General features: G+C 44.7%; 1 protein-coding gene across 3 annotated transcripts in view; it reads left to right on the top strand.

Moving 5' to 3' along the window:
• The first annotated feature begins 622 nt into the window (after nt 1–622).
• The window catches only part of zeb2a (zinc finger E-box binding homeobox 2a), a 64,046-nt gene continuing 46,971 nt past the window's right edge, over nt 623–17,697 (top strand). The window contains exons 1-2 of one of the 3 annotated variants that reach the window (XM_066686530.1): nt 623–709; nt 2,251–2,391. In XM_066686530.1, coding sequence (XP_066542627.1) covers nt 2,319–2,391 — 73 coding nt within the window. In that variant the 5' untranslated portion in view covers nt 623–709; nt 2,251–2,318. Of the gene's footprint in view, nt 710–1,924; nt 2,392–17,697 lie in introns of those variants that run through there. The other 2 variants (XM_066686531.1, XM_066686532.1) reach the window with 2 other exon arrangements.

Genomic DNA, 17,697 nt, shown 5'->3' with positions numbered 1-17,697 from the left:
ACACGCGCTCCTTAATGCCGGGGTTACAGCGCGGATGAAGGCGCGTGAAAATGAAGAATGTCCGGCGTTTGGTCACCTGTTACTGACACAAATATGAACTAATCAATGGTGCATTCATTAATAATGACGTCGACATTACAGCTCCGAGGAAATTAGTTTACTATAAAAAAGGAAAGAAAGAAAGACAGAAAGAAATAAAGAGGAAAGAAGGAGCAGTTTCACAAGAACTGACTCAAAGGTACAGGTGAGGTACCTGGCTACCTGTCAGAGTATACGCGCACGTGGGCCTCTCTCTCTCTCTCTCTCTCTCTCTCTCTCTCTCTCTGTCACACACACACACACACACACCCTATCTCCATCACATTTTATTCTATCCCTCTGCACGAAGATAGGTGGCGTGTGACGCGAAGACCCAGAAAATTAAAATAAAAAGAAATGAGGGAAGGAGAGGATGATGATGATGATGATGATGAAGTAGAGAAGCAGCGCGTGAGCCGCGTGTCCAGGTCCTTGCGGCGTGTGTGTGTGTGTGTGTGTGTGTGTGTGCGTGTGCCTGTATGTGGGTAAATGTGTGCATGCGTGTGTGTATGTGTGTGTGAGTGTGTGTGAAAGACAGAGGGATCAGTAAAGGAATAACGGCCCCTCGCGCGCTCCGTTCCGTTGCCTTATTTAGGGGTAGATTCATCTCTTTCTTTAAAGTTGGTTTTAGGTGAGTGTTCTTGGCTTTATTTACACCCCCCCCCATCTCTCTCTCTCTCTCTCTCTCTCTCTCTCTCTGTGTGTCTGCGTGTCTCTCTCGGTCCCTCTCTCTAATCACACCGAATTACTCCTGGCGCACGCGCGCTCACCTCACAGGTGAGCGCTCAGGTGAGTGAGGTAGAGGAGGTGTCCGCTCTTACCTGCATGAGCCCGCACAAGCCTTTACAGACAGCACACACTCACATGCGCGCGCACCAGAAGATCAGATACTTCACACGCGCCGAGCGCTCGCGGTTTGAAAACTCACACAAACGCAAAAGCCCTTTTGTTTATTTGTTTTTGTTTATTTATTATTTACCCGTATTTGTTTATTTGTCCTCGTGTGTTTGTCGCGCGTGCTCATTATTAGCTTTAGACACGCTGGAGCTACCCACAGCTCTTCCACGTACGTTTATATTATCAATGTGTTTATTTTTTTTGCATTTGGTCAAAATTTGTTTTCAATTTATTCCCATGATTTGAAAAGTATATTTGTACAACAAGCGAAATATAAACCACACGATGCTGTTTTTCTGGGTTGAAAACTGTTATATTTTAATTATTTTCTTCTTACTAATTTATATTAATACATTTTATTAATACGTTTTCGCACCTATATTCATCGTTTCTCATTTGTCTTGTTTCCTGGAAAAATATAATATCCATTATTTTAGACGTGGTCTATTCTAGCACTTTTTCATGTAAACTTTGTTCCTGCGTTCAAATGATCTGAGTTTGAAGTGCGAAAATTATAGAAAGAAAACTGAAGTAATTATTTCTTCAAAAATCTGAATAAGAACGTCTGAAATGCACAACTAAACGAAATCGAACGGAACCGACCAGAACCGACCAGAACCGAGCCAAACTGAGCGAGAACAGAACGGAATAAAAAACAATAAATACATTTGAACTTATTTGAAGCAGCCGCTCGCGACCTGACTAAGCTAACTCACTGAGGACTTTATTCATGGTAGTTCTCGCGCGTGTTCACGCACCCTTCGTTTCCCGCCTCTGTTGAGTTCGAGAGCTTCGCTTATTTCTCAAGCACATGTTCTAATGTGATAATGTTATCGCCCTCCTTCCCTCTCTCTCTCTTTCTTTCTCTCTCTCTCTCTCACTCTGTTGTAAATGAAGGTGCGAGTGTCCGCCCCCCTTCCCCCTCTCTCTCTCTCTCTCTCTCTCTCTCTCTCTCTCTCTCTCTCCCTGTGATCAGATCACCCTGACTGTCCGATCAGAGTCACTTCAGACAGCGACCTGCTACACACTCGCGACACGAGAGAGAGGGAGAGGGTGAGAGAGAAAGAGAGAGAGACACTGGATTAGACTAACCTAAACTTCATCAGGACTTCTCCGCTCTCTCCATCTCTAGTTTCTAGTCAAGAAGTAAACGTAAATGCGAGGAAAAACAAAGACAGGAAAATATAGACCATAGAATATATGTGTGTAAATATAGATAGAGTTATATTAAAGAGCTGCCCCTTCAGCTGAGCTGCCGTTGTGTTTGGTTGCCAGATAACGGCGCTGGAGTGAAGCCCCATGCGGACCGCCGTCTGAAAACACTCCGCTCGCTTTTTTTATCAATGAAGCAGGACACCATGGCCGAGGGTCCCCGGTGTAAAAGGCGAAAACAAGCCAACCCGAGGAGAAAGAACGGTAAGAAACACTTTGTTTCGGTGACGAAAAAGGCGCTAAAGCGACGGAAAAACTTCTTACTTCGTGCTAGTCCTGCTAACGGTGTTTGGGTCTCAGTTTGTTTTTGTAACGGTTTTCCTGAGTGACGTTTGTCAACTGTGGTGACCTCCGAGTGGGCTTTTGGCTTTTGTTTGGACTTGTTTTGGACGCGTTTTAGCGACTTTCAACACCGTTATTTCTGCTTTAAGTCAAGTTTCAGAAGTTGCCCAACTGATAGCACTTCTCATCCCTCACAGCGCTGAACCGTTAGGTGTGACTGGGCTCTGCATGACCACGTTTTTTTGGCGTTAAACGTGACCACGTTTATGTGGTTGTGACTTGAAAATATTGTCTTTTTTGATATTTCTGCGTGAGAAGGGCTCCTTTGCTGTACAGAGTGAACCTGTACGGAGTGGGAAGACCTGGTGTGGCTTGGACACTGTGCCTCGAAGTTGAGAGGATGGAAAGTGGTCATTTTAGGAGTGGACACTTGTCACTTTCTTTGGGCCTTTCCTTTTAAGCTGTTATTTTTTGGGGGGGGGATTTAACTCAGACTTGTGTTTGTGTGGTTGTTTGTCTGCTAAACGTGCTTATCTTGTGTTTTTGTGTTGTTTTCTATGGACACCCAGACTCACACTCACGCACATTAATACAGCACCTTATTTAAGGAAAGGAGAAATCATCGTGGTACCTGCCTTTGTTTTAGCACACTCTCTGATTTTATCATTATATTCAAATAATGTGTGGTCAGTGGCTTAATACTCTCAGACGAAAAAAAACTACAAACTGCATTTTACAAGATGCCCTGAAAGAAATAGGATCACGATCCCCATCGCAAAAACACCACCAAATTCTGTGGAGAATATCTCTGTATCAGTCTGGGATTAATTCCCTGTCTCTAAGGACATTGTTTGTGGACTGTACTGGACCTCTTTCCAGACTCTTTTATGTTTGACCCCAATTCTTTATTAAACGCCATGTATCGATCACATACAAATCAATGGAAATTGTCAGTGGAGCCCTAAATGGGAGTAGCCTTAGGCTGGTTTTATGGCACTGGACATAGTCAATGCACTGGAACTATTTTCAAATAGTGGTGAGGAGGTGGGTGGGTTTGTGTATGTGTGTGTGTGTGTGAGTGTGTATGTTTTGGGCATTAGGGCTGGGTTGGTTGAACAAGGGCAGTAGTCGGTTATGGACTTGTTTTGGGTCATTAGTGCGGCCCGCTGATATAAGCATACTGAAAAGAAAGACACGTTGCTTTAATTTATGGCGAGTTGCTGTATTATGGAAAGTATGTTAGATCACAGGTAATAATATATATATAAATATACATTTAATGTGCCCATGGCTTTGAATTATGGATATCACTGTCTCTTTTTTCCCTGGGTTTTTCATGTTTGATTATTCTACCCAAAATAAGCCTTGGTGTTGTTGTTCACATTGTCCCGAGATTGTTTTTCGGCCTATCACAGAGTGGTAACATGTTTTGACAGAGAGAGATTAAAAAGAAAGAGTGACGCTGAGAGCTGAAGACATGAGGGTTAAGAGAAGAGAGATGGTCCTCAGCACAGTTGTTGCATTCTTTAAAACGGCCACGATTTCTACGTTTTTGGAGTTTTCTGCGATTTCTGTGCTGTTTGTCTTTTCAGATTTTTTCTTAACGCTGCCTTGAATGTGATCAACACCCTTCAGGGTCGAGGATGACATTGTATTAGATTAAATTTTAAAGGAGGATTCTGAAATTCTGTAATGAATATCCATAATTTATTACAAAATAAATCCAACGAATATGAATTACAGAAATAAAGAGTTAAATTACAGAGACAGGGCATTGGTGTTTTTTACATTAATGTTTAGAAATGTTTATTTAGCTGTGCTTTAATGTGCATTAATTGTAGTGATTTTTGAAATAAAAAAAAAATCATATTTTAATTTTCCATTTATATATTGTTCATATTTGCTGAATTTAAAATATTGGCTGGTGCTAATGTTATGATATAATTAGTATATGTTGTATATATTGCACTAAACGGTAAAGTTACGTATGTTCCTTTAAGGGGGTGTGTCAAAAAAATAAACATCAAACAAACTTCCAAACGCAGTTTTTCTATTTTTGCCTATGACTGTTAACATCTCGATCTTTGTGGATTTATTAATTAAAATCAATACCTCACATTTAACGGATACAAATTTAATACCAATTACATTTTGTGGAATGTTCTGTTTCTATTATAAAAAAAAATAATTAAAAATAATTTGTACCTACTTGTCAGAACCTTTCCTCTCCTTCTTCTTTGGCCACGCCCCTGGGTTTGTGAAGCCCAATGAGAGGTCACATCAGGCCCTGTGTGTAACCTGATCTTTTATTACCCCCCCTCTGCTTCACAAACCCATCATATCCAGCTGTGAGGGGCAGATTGACCAAAAGTGTCAGAGCTACAAGATTAGACTCTGCAACATTTCCAAGTCAGGCTAGAATTCCTCCTGGGATGCGTGTGATGAGACGTGGATGCCATGGGACAGATTTGTTTGCTGATTTTGCAGCTATCGGTGAATTTACCTGCCACAAACAGTGTCCTGGTATTCTGGTATTTACTTAAGCATCAGTTCAAGATTTAAATAAATAAAATCTCCATTTTTCTTCAATGATCATTTTTCAACACCTAGGAGACGCCGCTTTGTGTGAGACCTTTATGAGGAATGGACCAATAGCCACTCTGAAGTATCTTTGAATTTAAATAAAAAAAAGAGTTTTGCCTTCTTCTGTAAAGGTGCCATTTTGTGAACATTTCTGAAATTATTTTTGCTGTTCCACAAGCATACAGATGAAAAAAATAATTCTCTCATTCTTACCCCCTCCAACCTCCCACCAAATCAAGTCACACTGTGCGGATTAAATCACTTGTTCTCGTGAAAAGAAACATTGTGCGATGTTTGATTAGAGACCGTTTCAAAGAGGTTAGCAGGTCCGCCAAGACAAAGAGCTAAGACAATGGCCTGTCATCTGGGCATCTCATTGGCATGCTCTTATAATCAGCGGTACCAGGGAGCCCAGTGTACCGTCCCTTACACAAGCAGGCCATTGTCACAGCAGCTGCAGGAGACACCTTTCACTCGCTTCTTTGACTGTGTCTTTCACATAGGACACGTCCCCTCTCTTAGCGGCGCTGAGAGATTCGTGGCTTTTATTTTGAAATTGAAACTCAAAGTCATTTGCGAGGTGTGGGATTTCGTAGGTTGTTGTCTTAAGTAGTCGCCCTTGTGTCTCTGACAGCTTTTCATACTTTGCCATTTTCATGGTGTGAAAACTTGACCACGAAATGAAGCAATAAAAGTTACTAAGAATCTTGTAGCAATTTAAGTTTCACCAAGGATTAATGATGTTTTACAAGGTTTTTTTTTTTTTTTTAATTTTAAAGGGGTAAATTCAAACCCAGTGCTGTGGTGCTTCTGTGGACGAGCCACTGCCAATCAGAATCAACCAAAATGTGCTGTGTACGTGACAACATAACCACAACATTGTGGTAGTCTGGCACACAATGATCAGCACTTAACTTTAAAGCCGGAAATTAATGATAAAAACAAACAAACAAACAAACGAACAAAACCCTAAGTGTACCTAACCAACCCAACTTAATTGACATTAACAATAGAAATAAACATCACAAACTGCATTAAAATCTCCCCCTTGACCTCATAGCCTCATCTCTTTATGACATCACAAGATTTTTCAGCTGATTGTTGCTACTTTTCAGTTATAATTATTTTCCCACTCTTGCTGTATAGACGTCTTACTCACAGCACGGGTACCATCACCACTCCTGCTCCTATACGCACTGACCTGAATGCCTTTCATATCTTCCCTGCCATGTTTCAGCCACCCCCCCACCCCCCCAGCTCCCACTCTCCCTCCTCCTCCACCACACACCCCTCAGTAAACACCCCCGAGGGCAGAACAAAGAAAAGGAGCTCCTCTCCTCCTTCTTAATCACAATTCAGCCCTTTCACCGCTGCTAGGCCACTCTCTCTCTCTCTCTCTCTCTCTCTCTCTCTCTCTCTCTCTCTCTCTCTCTCTCTCTCTCTCTCTCTCTCCCTCTTCGCTTTCAGCATCCCAAAGCCAGAGATGAAAAGAGGGCAAGAGAGAAAGAGAGAGAGAGTAAAGAGAAGAGAGGTAGAAATTATGCCTGGCAAAGAGGTAGAGAGTGACATAACTTTGGTGTCTCTCCGTGATTGTTAAACTTCCCTTGGTTACGCAGCACACAATAGACTGTCAGTCTTTTTACACCAAGGCACAGATGGTGTTAGAGGATGTCATCACAGATAGAGTGATAGATAGATAGGGGCCACCTGTAGAAAGCAACAGATTTTGCTTTTTGTTTTTGATTTTTTTGTTTGTATGGTTTTTTTTTTTAATGGGTCACAAAAGAACTCGGATCATTGTCCAAGAGAAGTTGTCTGGTCAGTTTTACCCTCTCTTTTATTCAGTTTGTCCAGTCTGAGTCTGGGAATGTCTCCATTATTGACCCTCCTTATATTTGCTGTTGTCTGAGGTCTGTATTATTTACCGAGCTCATAGTAAGGTCCCGCTCGACTGGATCAGCCACCTCCTTGTAAAATGCAGCAGAGCCGTCATAGCTGTGGTCAGACAGATGTCACTCTCAGTCCTCTCATTTTCTTTTCCGGGCCCATCTCTTTTAACCACGGAGACAAAATGAGCTGCCAGGGGCCAAAAGCCTGCGCCTTTTCACTGACGGATGAGACGTAGGCCATTGTGCCTGCCTTTCACTCGCCTTTCCCCTTGCACCTCAATAGGTCAGGGATCACAGATGCAAATCCACAGGCCTACCGAGAAGGAGACTGAGAGAGGGCTAGAGAGAGAGAGAGAGAGAGAGAGAGAGAGAGAGAGAGAGAGAGAGAGAGAGAGAGAGAGAGAATGGGAGGATGCAGGGGCACTTAAATGCACCATGTGATATGAATTCCTAATTTTATCTGTTTCGCTCCCACCCCCTTCAACTTTTTTTTCCCCACGTTGTTGTTAAGAAAAGGAGATTATCTGTACACCTTCATTCAAATCCCCCTCCTTTTTCAGCTGGGCCAAGCTGTGCAGGATTTAGGCCGATTTACTTCAGCAAACACCTATGGACAACTGGGGAGGGGACGGGGCTCTGCTTGGAAAGAGGGAGCCCTTTGTTTGCTGGGGTGCAGGAGGCCTAAAGCTTCACCGGGCGGCTGCATTATCGCATTAAGCTGCGTGCTGGTGGCCTAGGGAGCTTGGTTAAAGCTAAAGCAGCCGACTATCTACCGAAGACAAGGGGACATACATTAGCAAAAGAGATGCGCCTCCTTTTCCTCCCCCAGACTCGGTCCCTGGCCTTAAAGATTAGCGCGCTCGGAGGTAGAGGCTCAGAGATGTGGGTAACACCATTACGGAAAAATGGGCTGGAGTAAATAAAATCCCCGAGCATATTGGTCTTCTGCGGGATATCTGCAGAGAAGATGGTGGATCTTGGACATACTTTGTGGCAGGAAGCTCTCTAACCATGGGATGTAGGCCTTGTGGTTTTGTTGTACTCCGAAGTTAAGCTACATTAAGCCCATCCCCCACCCCCCCTCAGAGTTAGAGTGGAGAGAGCTTTATCCTCCCCTGTCCTCATAACATCTGTCACAGCTAAGAGGGACAGGAGAATGCCACCCGAGGCTCCGTTAGTCCTGTGTCACTTGTGACTAACCAGAATGGGCAGTTTACAGTAGTGAGTCTGTTCTCTCCTCTGTTCTCTTGCCCTCCTACTCTCTTCTAGATGATACAGCTGCAAATGCCAAGGCGTTTGTTTCTGTGGAGACAAAGGCCACTCCTGTGAAGGGTGCGACCCAAGCAAGCACCCGAAAAACACCCTACCCAACACTCGGCCGCTCTGTCTGCTGTTTGGGATGGGGTGGTTGGCTGCTGATGTTTAGTGTGGTTCAAGGTGACTGACAGGGGTTTGTTGTACATTTCCCCCCCCTCTTTACCACCCCCCCCCCCCCCTTGTAACCATGTGCACATTTTCTTCATGAGTGAGTACAGAGTAGCGCTGTGACATTTTGTGGCGCCGCACCGCCGTTAGCCTAAACAGTGAGGATTTACCAAGGTCAATAATGAGGTATGTCACTGCAGGCTGCAGAAACAACAGCCCCGGTGATAATGAATAGGAATAAGGTTCAGTGCAACTGTCAGGGCTGGGGGGGGAGGGGACTTATAACTTGCAAAAAAAAAAAAACGAGAGAAAAAAGCTCCCAACATGGAGTTCTGCAATCCATTTGCGGGGTGTAATTAAAGAGCTATTTGGATCTGTTTCATACCTTTCGGTCTTAGTTTGACAACCGTTTAGACGGAATTCATAACTGCCAAAACTATGGTTGATACAGGATACATTTGGCCAAGCCAAAACCTCCCCACACATACACACATATCTGTGCACACTCACATGGATATGTCCCGTTTGATTAGCGGAACACCTCCGGCAAGGTCGCCGCCACATGGAACAATCAATAACGGATCGGTGGATTAAGGTGTCATGACATCTGCGGGTCCAGACCTCTCATGTATGGGTGAGTGCCTCTTAAAGCCAGCTCTGTCTAGTGCCAGATCTATATCGTGGCCTGAAAGAGACTGGCCATAAGGTCTGCCTTCCCCTAACATCCAGTCACCTGGGTCTTCGAACTTGTACTGTTCAACAGCGCTATGTGGAGTGAGCAGATACCGGCCTGTGATATCACTGGTTAAGTAATTGGAATAGATTGCTTGCAGAGATTAGGCTGAGCATAATTGGCCCTTTCATCCGGAGCCATAGAATAATAACAGTATGCAGGACTCCAGCTAGAACTGCCTTTCTGGGCTGCAAAGGCCAATAGCAATTACATCTGGTGTTATTATTTATTATTTCAGTAATTCCTTTAGTCCCCAATCTATTACCGGGATTGATGTTGCAGACTTGGGAACGTATACATGCCGGTGCATATAGGCTTTTACTGCTTCTCCAGAGCAGGGGCTGGGGACTTTGAAAGCAGTGGGCATGGCTTTTCCAGTATGTGACTGGGAGAAGGGAAGCAGGCACTATGCACCATTGCCCTTCCAGGCGCTGTCACAAGCAAATGTCAGTCAGGCACCTCAGGTAATGAGTGGGGTTGAGGCGTTAGTCATGGTGACAGCATTCCTCTTTGCCCTCTGCATGGCAGACAGACAGACTGTCTGCGTCTCCAGCTGTGGAAGACAAACATTTCTCTACCTTTTTTTTTAGAAGTCATCCTTGATTCTGTGGCAAGCTCCAGCTTTGACTTTTTCTAGTCCGCCTTCATCCCTTTTGGTCTCAACAATGCACCGACAGCCCACCAACGGGGCTCTTGGTTTCCAGAGATTACAGGGCACTATTTCTTTCTTTCTTTTTTTCTTTTTTTTTCTGGCTTCAGGTCTAGCAATTAAAGTAATGAGGAGGCTCTCTGCTCACGGAAGCCAGGGCCTGAGCGTAGTGCTGACTCGCTGCCTTCCGAGTCGATAACTCCTGGCCCACAACCCCAGGCAAGCCATGCCTGCTCCTTATCAGGGAGGATGTCCTGTGCTTTACATTCCTGAGCTAAATGATCTCCTTCCTTAGTGTAAGCGTTACCACTCAGGAGGATTGGATCTGACGGCCACGTCAAAGCAGTCCCTTGTAGCTCCCTACGAGACGAAAGTGTGGGCTGCCTTCCTTGAAGCTTGTGCGAAGCTTCACGTTCACTACTGTGACTAACCCGAGTTGAATCTGAGACCGGAGCTTTGATGTGGTCTTTTGATAGTGCATGAAAACACTGTCAGGAATAGTTAGGTGGGAACAGGACTCGCCTGGCATATTGTTGGCTCTGATCATTGAGGACGTGGATGTCGAGCAAGGCTCGCTCCTCTGCTGATCAGGTTGTTGTAATGAACACAAAGAAGTCAATTATAGGACGGGGAGCTGGGAAAGAAGGGGCTACACTAAGGTGTAATCTCATATCGAAGCCTGAGAGCAGATCAGATCCCTGAGGGCAACCCACCGCCCCAAGAAAATCCCGGAAGGGCTTAATTGTGCTCTGACTGGTATGCAGCAGCGAAGCCGAATAGCCGTGTGTGCCATGGATCCAGATGGCACATCTGAAACTACCTTTTCAGGCTGGCAAAATCACAGGTCTTAATGCCATCAGCTTTTCAAGTTTTACAATGGGCCAGGCCTCGTTATTACCGCTGGCGGCCTCTTTGGCGAGACTGCCATAAAGAAAGTGTTCCTCAGCAATTAAAGCTAATGAAATATTCATGTGTGGCACCTTCCTCAGCCATCCCAGCAAATGAGCAAGCCACACTTAATGTGTCCCCCTCCCATCCAACCAACCTACCCACACAACCCCCCAATCCCCCCAGCCTTATTATGGTGCTAGCCTGGCATGTCTGCAATTAGTGTACTATCTTCCAGTGGCGAATGGGAAGACTGAGTGCTGAGGGGAGGAAACAGAAGGAGGGTGGGGTGGATATTAGGCAAGAGGAAGGGCTGAAGGTGTCTTGCTCCGAACTGGCAAGGAGAATCAAGCGGGCATGATTAATAATAGACGTTGCTTATGGATTCCACCCACTTCTGATTCACCAAATGCTTGTTATGTAAAGTGAGCACGCAGCAAGGTATTGATTCGATCCGCACAAAGCTATGTATTGACTCTGCGATAAATAATAATGGTGCCTGGCTATGCCTGGAGTTAAGTGATCTGGGTTTCGCACAGGTGCATGTGCATTCAGGAGCCATCATTCAGTTTATAATCTCAGCGTTTCACATGGGCATTAAGCACTAATCACTTTTGTGGCCCACGGTCTGAAAGGAGCGTGTGTTGTAATGGAGATGCCTCTTGTCATATTATGCCAGAAGTGGTGAAAGGGCGAGAGGGAAACCCGTCTCTAATTGTAAGTTTATCTGAAAAGAGCACAACTGTCCACCCACTTGCCCTGCATCTCTCTCTCTCTCTCTCTCTCTCTCTCTCTCTCTGTCCTCTGACTCTCCCTTTCTTTCACTTACACACAGATACACACATAAGCATAAGATTCTTAGCCAACAATGGAAAAAGGCAAGGGGAAAAAATGGATGTTAAAAACTGTTACTCATTTATATCCAAACTGGACATGAAACTATATGAAAATGTAATATCACAATTATCTTCAAAAAGTACTTACACAAAGCTGTAAAAGTCATGTGAGATTAAGATAGTAATCGTTGTAAAAGTTTTTTTTTTCTTTTTAAACAGGTAATCATTATCATCATTTTATATTTCTCACTGTGGAAATTCCTTTGCTACAGATATGAAACTGAGTTCCCTTTTTAAGAATGATGTTCTTTCCCCCTTTCAAACTGCTCCTAGAGCACAAAAGAAAATGACAAATTTAAGGTGGAACGTAATATTAATGTTGGCTGCATTTGTTTTCAAGCATCATGTAAGGTAGGAGGGGGCTCATAAATTTATGCTGGAGGAAAAAAGGCACTAGAATATAATTATAGTGCCATTTAAGGTGGAATGGAGTGTTGCACAACTTAAGGTGGAACAGGTGACAAGTTTGTAATTCTGCATAGAATGCGTTCTTTTTTTTGTTTTGTGCTTGAGATGTCTTGTTTGTCACTGAAAATGAAATGAAATAACTAAACCAGCAGATTCCTACAGCCATGCATGTGTTTACAAGAGCATAAACATTAATTAGCCTATTAGCTTACTCCTCAGTACTTACTCCCTCCAGTGTGGTTCCCAATCTCAGCACCCCCTGGTTTCCCCTGGTTTCAAGGGTCTGGGAGGGAAGTCAGTTTGATGGTGAGGTGATATTGAAGGGCAAACTGTGGCTCTGTCACTGCACCTTGTTTTCCCTGACTCATAACAATCCCATGGTATTTTGGGCAAAATGAATCGTTCAGTTACCAGTTCAGTGCTAAGCTAATTCATCATATTCTGTTCATATTATGACCCCTAGGTTTTGTTTGCACAGGAAATATTTAAGAAAAGTTTGATGGAAATGCCTGTCTCTGTTGATTCAGCCCAAGCCTTTACCCATCTCCACATCAACCTGTGGAAGCCTTTTGTCACTTTATGAGGTTCTCACTCCGCCAGTGACCCCCTTGCATCTCAATGAGGTGTTCTCCCTGCACTCCCCTCCCCTCCCCTCCCACTCCCTCTCTCCCTTGTTCCCACGCATTGTGGCTCTATCAGCGGAGCACCTTTCCCTGCGGCTCACTGAGAAGTCTCGTGCATCCTTGCGCCAGCCGTCTCTGCCGCCGTGTTTACTGTGGGATTAAGGGGCAAGCGGGGCGCTGGTGTGGGGGGTTGAGCCATGGGAGGCTTCAGGGGCAGCTGAGGGAGCGAGGTAGCCATGGGGAGGGCCCCCCAAAGGCATGGAATGCCAGTGAGGTCAGCAGGGGTTGGAGCAGGGGGGGACCAGAGGAGCTCTCCAGGGATGGAGCAGGTGCTTTTGTGCAGGCCGTCAAGCATCAAAGACGTGACGGGGCTGAAAAGGTTAGTGCTGGCGCTGCAAAGGCGCCGCAAAGCGAGTCCCCATGTTCCTTTTTTTTTCTCTCCCTGGCTCCATGGCTAGGCGAGTGGGTGCAGGGGAGAAGGTGGTGCCTGGCTCCCATGCTCTGGTGTTCAGAGGTCACTTTTTGTACCTGAATGGACTCCAAAGGAAGAGGGGTCCATGGCTGAGAGTAACGTTTCTCGGCGCCACGGTGGCGCAGCTGAAGGCCTGTTGTCTCCAATGTACTTGCTTCCTTTATATTGTCATAGTGACCATTCGGGCACTTTTAGAGACACCTTGGACAATGAACAGTCCATTCCAGTCTATCTAGGGAACGAGAGCTTAAAAATGAATGAATCTTTATTATGTTGCATTGTTGGATTTTTCTGAGAAAGCCCAGGTTAGCTAGACATTACAGCAGATATATTATCCACATTTTATATTATACTTCACTATTAAACATGCTTTGACATGCTTTGGTCAAAACACCACAAGGATCAAACAGCACAGCACAGCTCTGTTCAGAACGACGGGTTACAGCGCCTGTTCCCTTTAATGAGAATGAGAATTTTACTCAGTGCTCTTATTTCTCTGCACTTGTATCAGTATTGCTCTGTTTAACCTTGTCTCTCCACACTTACATAAACATGCCAGCTGCTGTGATTGGAAGCTCTCAGACAAGGAGGCGGGGCTTTTTTGAAAGACCTGATTTTCTGACATAGGCAGCCCTCAAAAATCTGTGTGTTCTTTTTTTATATTAGTTCAGTGTGTGCATTGTTAGAAACACCATACACAAATATTAATGTGCTAATGCACTAAAATAGATATTTGTTTTCCATAATAAGTCCTCTGTGAGGTTTTCAGAACTATAAGTTTGCATCATATTTGTTTGTTGCTGTTGTCACTAGGACACTAGTTATATTACCTGGTAGATCATAAACAGTGTTTAAAACTAACTCATATCCGTCCTGGAACCACTGCTTTGTGTTTATGGTCTGGCAGTGTTTTTACTAGGCATTAGGTCAGAAAGCTCAGCCAGGCATAAAGCTGAAGAGCCTATACAGCCTAGCGACAAATTGTTTTGCCTCTCTTTGCACTTGACATCCTCGCTTGGCCCAATCAGTGCACCTCGTGTCCCCCCCTCCACCCTCTTCGTTCAGGATGGGTAGAACAGGAGGAGGGGGAGGAGTTAAGAGAGGGGAAGTCTGGGAGGTGGGGTATGGAGGGGGGTGGTTAGTTGTTGCAGGTTGCGTCATGGGACCCGCGGTGTCCCCTTTTGTGCAGCACGTCAAATGTGGTTAACATGCGGCCATTTATCTGCAAAGCCCCCTGGGTGTACAATAGCCTGTGTGTGAGTGAGTGTGTATGTGCAGAGGGGGAGGAAATGGTGGAACGGTGGGCTTAGCATCGAAGCGTTCCCATTCTCTTTCTCTGTCGCTGTCACCCCCCCCACCCCACTCCCTCCCTCCCTCATTTCTCCTCTTGGCTGCACACAACCCTTTCCGTCATTGTTTCGTTCTTTTTTATACCGTCCCCCGGGGGGGGGGGGCGGGTCAGGCGGCATCTGACAAGGTGCTTCAGAATGTCGTGAGCTCCCGCGAGACGGATTGTTCCTCGCAAACGTAGCACGACCCAAGCGGCCCTGCACTGGCCTGGGTGTGAAAAATAAGGTGCGCTGAAGTTTTCTTAATCTAGGGTCCTGGAAGTTTGGGGAAAGCTCATAACTCATGTGCCTTTTTTTCCCTTTTTTTTCTTTGCAGAAGGTCAGAAAGGCACTGGAATAGTGTCTGTCTCACTTTAGTGACAATGAGAGTCGATGACAATGGATGAAAGATTGGCAGGCAATCTTCGGCAAGTTAACCGCAGACGACCGGTGATATATTTGTAGCTGCTTTCAACAGCAGATTTGTTTTTGTCAAACTCTGTGACAAAGTTAAGCCCCTACTTCACAACTCTTTCGCGAATGGAGCTGGCATGCATGCATTTCACAGGTAACAAGATTACTCCAGGCCACTGATCGACTTGGTCTCCAAAGGGACACGAGCCGAAGTCACTACAAAGGAAGCCAGGTCGAAAATGTGTGCTAACTTTATTACCTCGCTCCACATACAATCAGCGAGGAACTGTAGCCTTCTCACATGCCTGCCTTGTCTTTCTCTCTCTCTCTCTCTCTCTCTCTCTCTCTCTCTCTCTCTTTCTTTCTCCCATGCAAAAAAAAAAAAAAAAAAAAAAAGCAAGGAGCAGATGCAGCAAAGGTCAGGGCCAGTCTATTGACACAAGGAGCCACAGGAGGAGAGGTGGTTGAATTGATTTCAGCTCTTATGCTGGGAATACTTAGAGTGCGTGGGGTGTATCATTTGTGGTGCTCAGCCTTCCAAGATTGATGATGGAGATTGCTTCGAGTTGTTATGTCAGGCTGCGTACAGTGCTCAGGACCTTGTCCTTGCTGTATTCTCATAAATTCTTCATGCAGGACTTAGCACACTGGAGTTGGGCCTTAAGTTCTAGATGTAAACATCACTTCTGAAGAAATCTGATCTGGTTTATTCGTGAGTGTGCACTCTCCGGCCAGATCTGACTTCAAACATCCTTGTTGTCCGTGTTGTTTTCGGCTCAAAGCAGGCGGGCGCTATCCCTGGGGGCAACCCAGCGCTGGGAAACCACAGAAAGGCACTGCCTTTTGGTTTTTTTCCATGCTCTTCTTAAATATATGTTGCAGTGCATCCAGGCACTTTTGCAGCGGTTATGCTGAACTGGTTTCAGACTTTCCAGTCCTCATGGTATACGATATGAAACAGCTACAGATCTCACGGTGATACCCATAGTGATACAGTTTCAGTGTTAATTACAGTGGTTTAAAAGCCTCATGTACGTTAACCAAACTTAGGAAGAGTTGGCCCAGTTGTCAGGGGAAACATGGCACCATGACAGTGCCATCACTTTGCCATCCTAATTTCACTCTCCAACGACGCTTGACACAAGGGGAGGTTAAAGCAGGACTGGGAGGTGAGATTGGGAACCACCCCGGAGTGAGTGAAGACTGAAAAATAAGGACTAACTGTTTATGCTCTTGTTAAACACAGACGTGGCTGTAAAAAATGTGCTGGTAGTCATTTTGTTTCATTTCTTAATGACAAACAAGACGTCTCAGGCAAAGAACACATTCTAGCCAGAATTACAGACTTGCTGCCTGTTCCACCTTAAATAGTCTTGTGCGCCGTTCCACCTTAAATGGCTGTATAATTATATTCTAGTTACTTTTTCCTGGACTTTGAATTGAGAGTAAAGTTCTGAGACACATTCTGTAAACTTTCTGCCGCCAGCATTAGCATTAAGTTCCACCTTAAATCATTCAAACATATTTAGGACCTCAGGTTTGTGTCTGTAGAACACACATCTCTACAAAACAATCAATGATAAATTATGATACTCATCACCTCCTAAACAACACCTACTACAATGATTACAGTCTTAATCTCTTTTACAGCTTTAGAGAAAGAAACAGAAATAACTAAGTAGACATCTGAGGTTCAGTTTTAAACGTGGCGAAGTGATTAGTGTATATTAGTGTGTTTTTGAAATGTTCATCACTGTGATTTAACTGATGACTGGGATTTATTTGATATTAAGTTTCATACTGTGTCACGTCTACATGTTATGCAAGGGCAGCTTGAAGTGTGAGGAAACATCAATGATCTCACTTTCCAGCTAATTTAAGGAAGAGTGTTTTACAAGAAGTGGGCCAACAAAGTTCCAACAACCTTCCAAGTGATCAGGAGTGTTATCTGTGAATTTGTTCAAAGAAGCTATTTATTCCTGTTTATTATTTCGTTTCTTACTGTTGCCCTCTGATTAATTAATTTCTTGGAACATTTTCCTTTCTATCAATAGTTATACAGCATCATATAAAGAACGTATAAGAACATCTCAGACTTATTTCCCTTGACTCCACGGAGAAAGGATTTGTCACGTGGTGCATGCAGTGATATTGAACACTCAGTGGGAAAATAGTAAGCAAATATAATAAAATTGATTGAGTGTGAAGGATTTCTCAGACTCTTTCTTTGAGACTGGTGACTGGGTTTGCAGTACTGTACTGTGCCAGTAGTAGCACACTCTGCGATGAGTACGCTTCCAAATTTGCCATTTCTCTGCGGACAAACACAGCTGTAAGAGTCAGCGCTCCAAGCCCGAGAAAAACAGCGCCCCTCCTCGTTCTGGTCCTCGCCTGCCCCGAAACGAGACGAGCAGTCAGTCACCTCTCGTGGCGCAGCCATCTGTAAACATTTAAGGATGCGTTTGCTTACAGCCTGTTCTTTTTTAATTAGAGGCCAGGCCTGGTGCCCACCCTTTTCCAGAGGTTATGTGATAACTGCACCTTACTGCGAAGGATGAAAAGGTCTGCTGACGTCCTCCCCGAAGCACTCCAGGAGGGGAGGAGGCTCAGGCTCGACAGCAGGAGGCTGGAGAGAGAAAGAGTGAGGCCTAAAATAGGCACTCGCTGACACGAGCCATTACTGAGCACCGGGAAACTTCCTGCTGCATTGATTTGAGGTCGGCCACCTCCAAAAAACGAAGTCAGGATTGGTGAACACGATCGGGGGTGCTGTTTGTTTCCCAGTTTTAGACACGTTCGAACTGCTTGGGCCCTGTCTGTTTTCTCGTGGGTGCTACTGGGTGGGTCCTTGTTTATGAGAGTCATTGCTGATTCACACGGAAGATGCGGTTTGTTTGGGACAAGTTCACAAACACGTAGC

The sequence above is a fragment of the Hoplias malabaricus genome, chromosome 12 (assembly GCF_029633855.1).
Source record: "Hoplias malabaricus isolate fHopMal1 chromosome 12, fHopMal1.hap1, whole genome shotgun sequence".
NCBI classification, from domain to species: Eukaryota; Metazoa; Chordata; class Actinopteri; order Characiformes; family Erythrinidae; genus Hoplias; species Hoplias malabaricus.
Note: the sequence above shows the minus strand (reverse complement) of the source record. Positions and strands in the feature narration are given on the sequence as shown.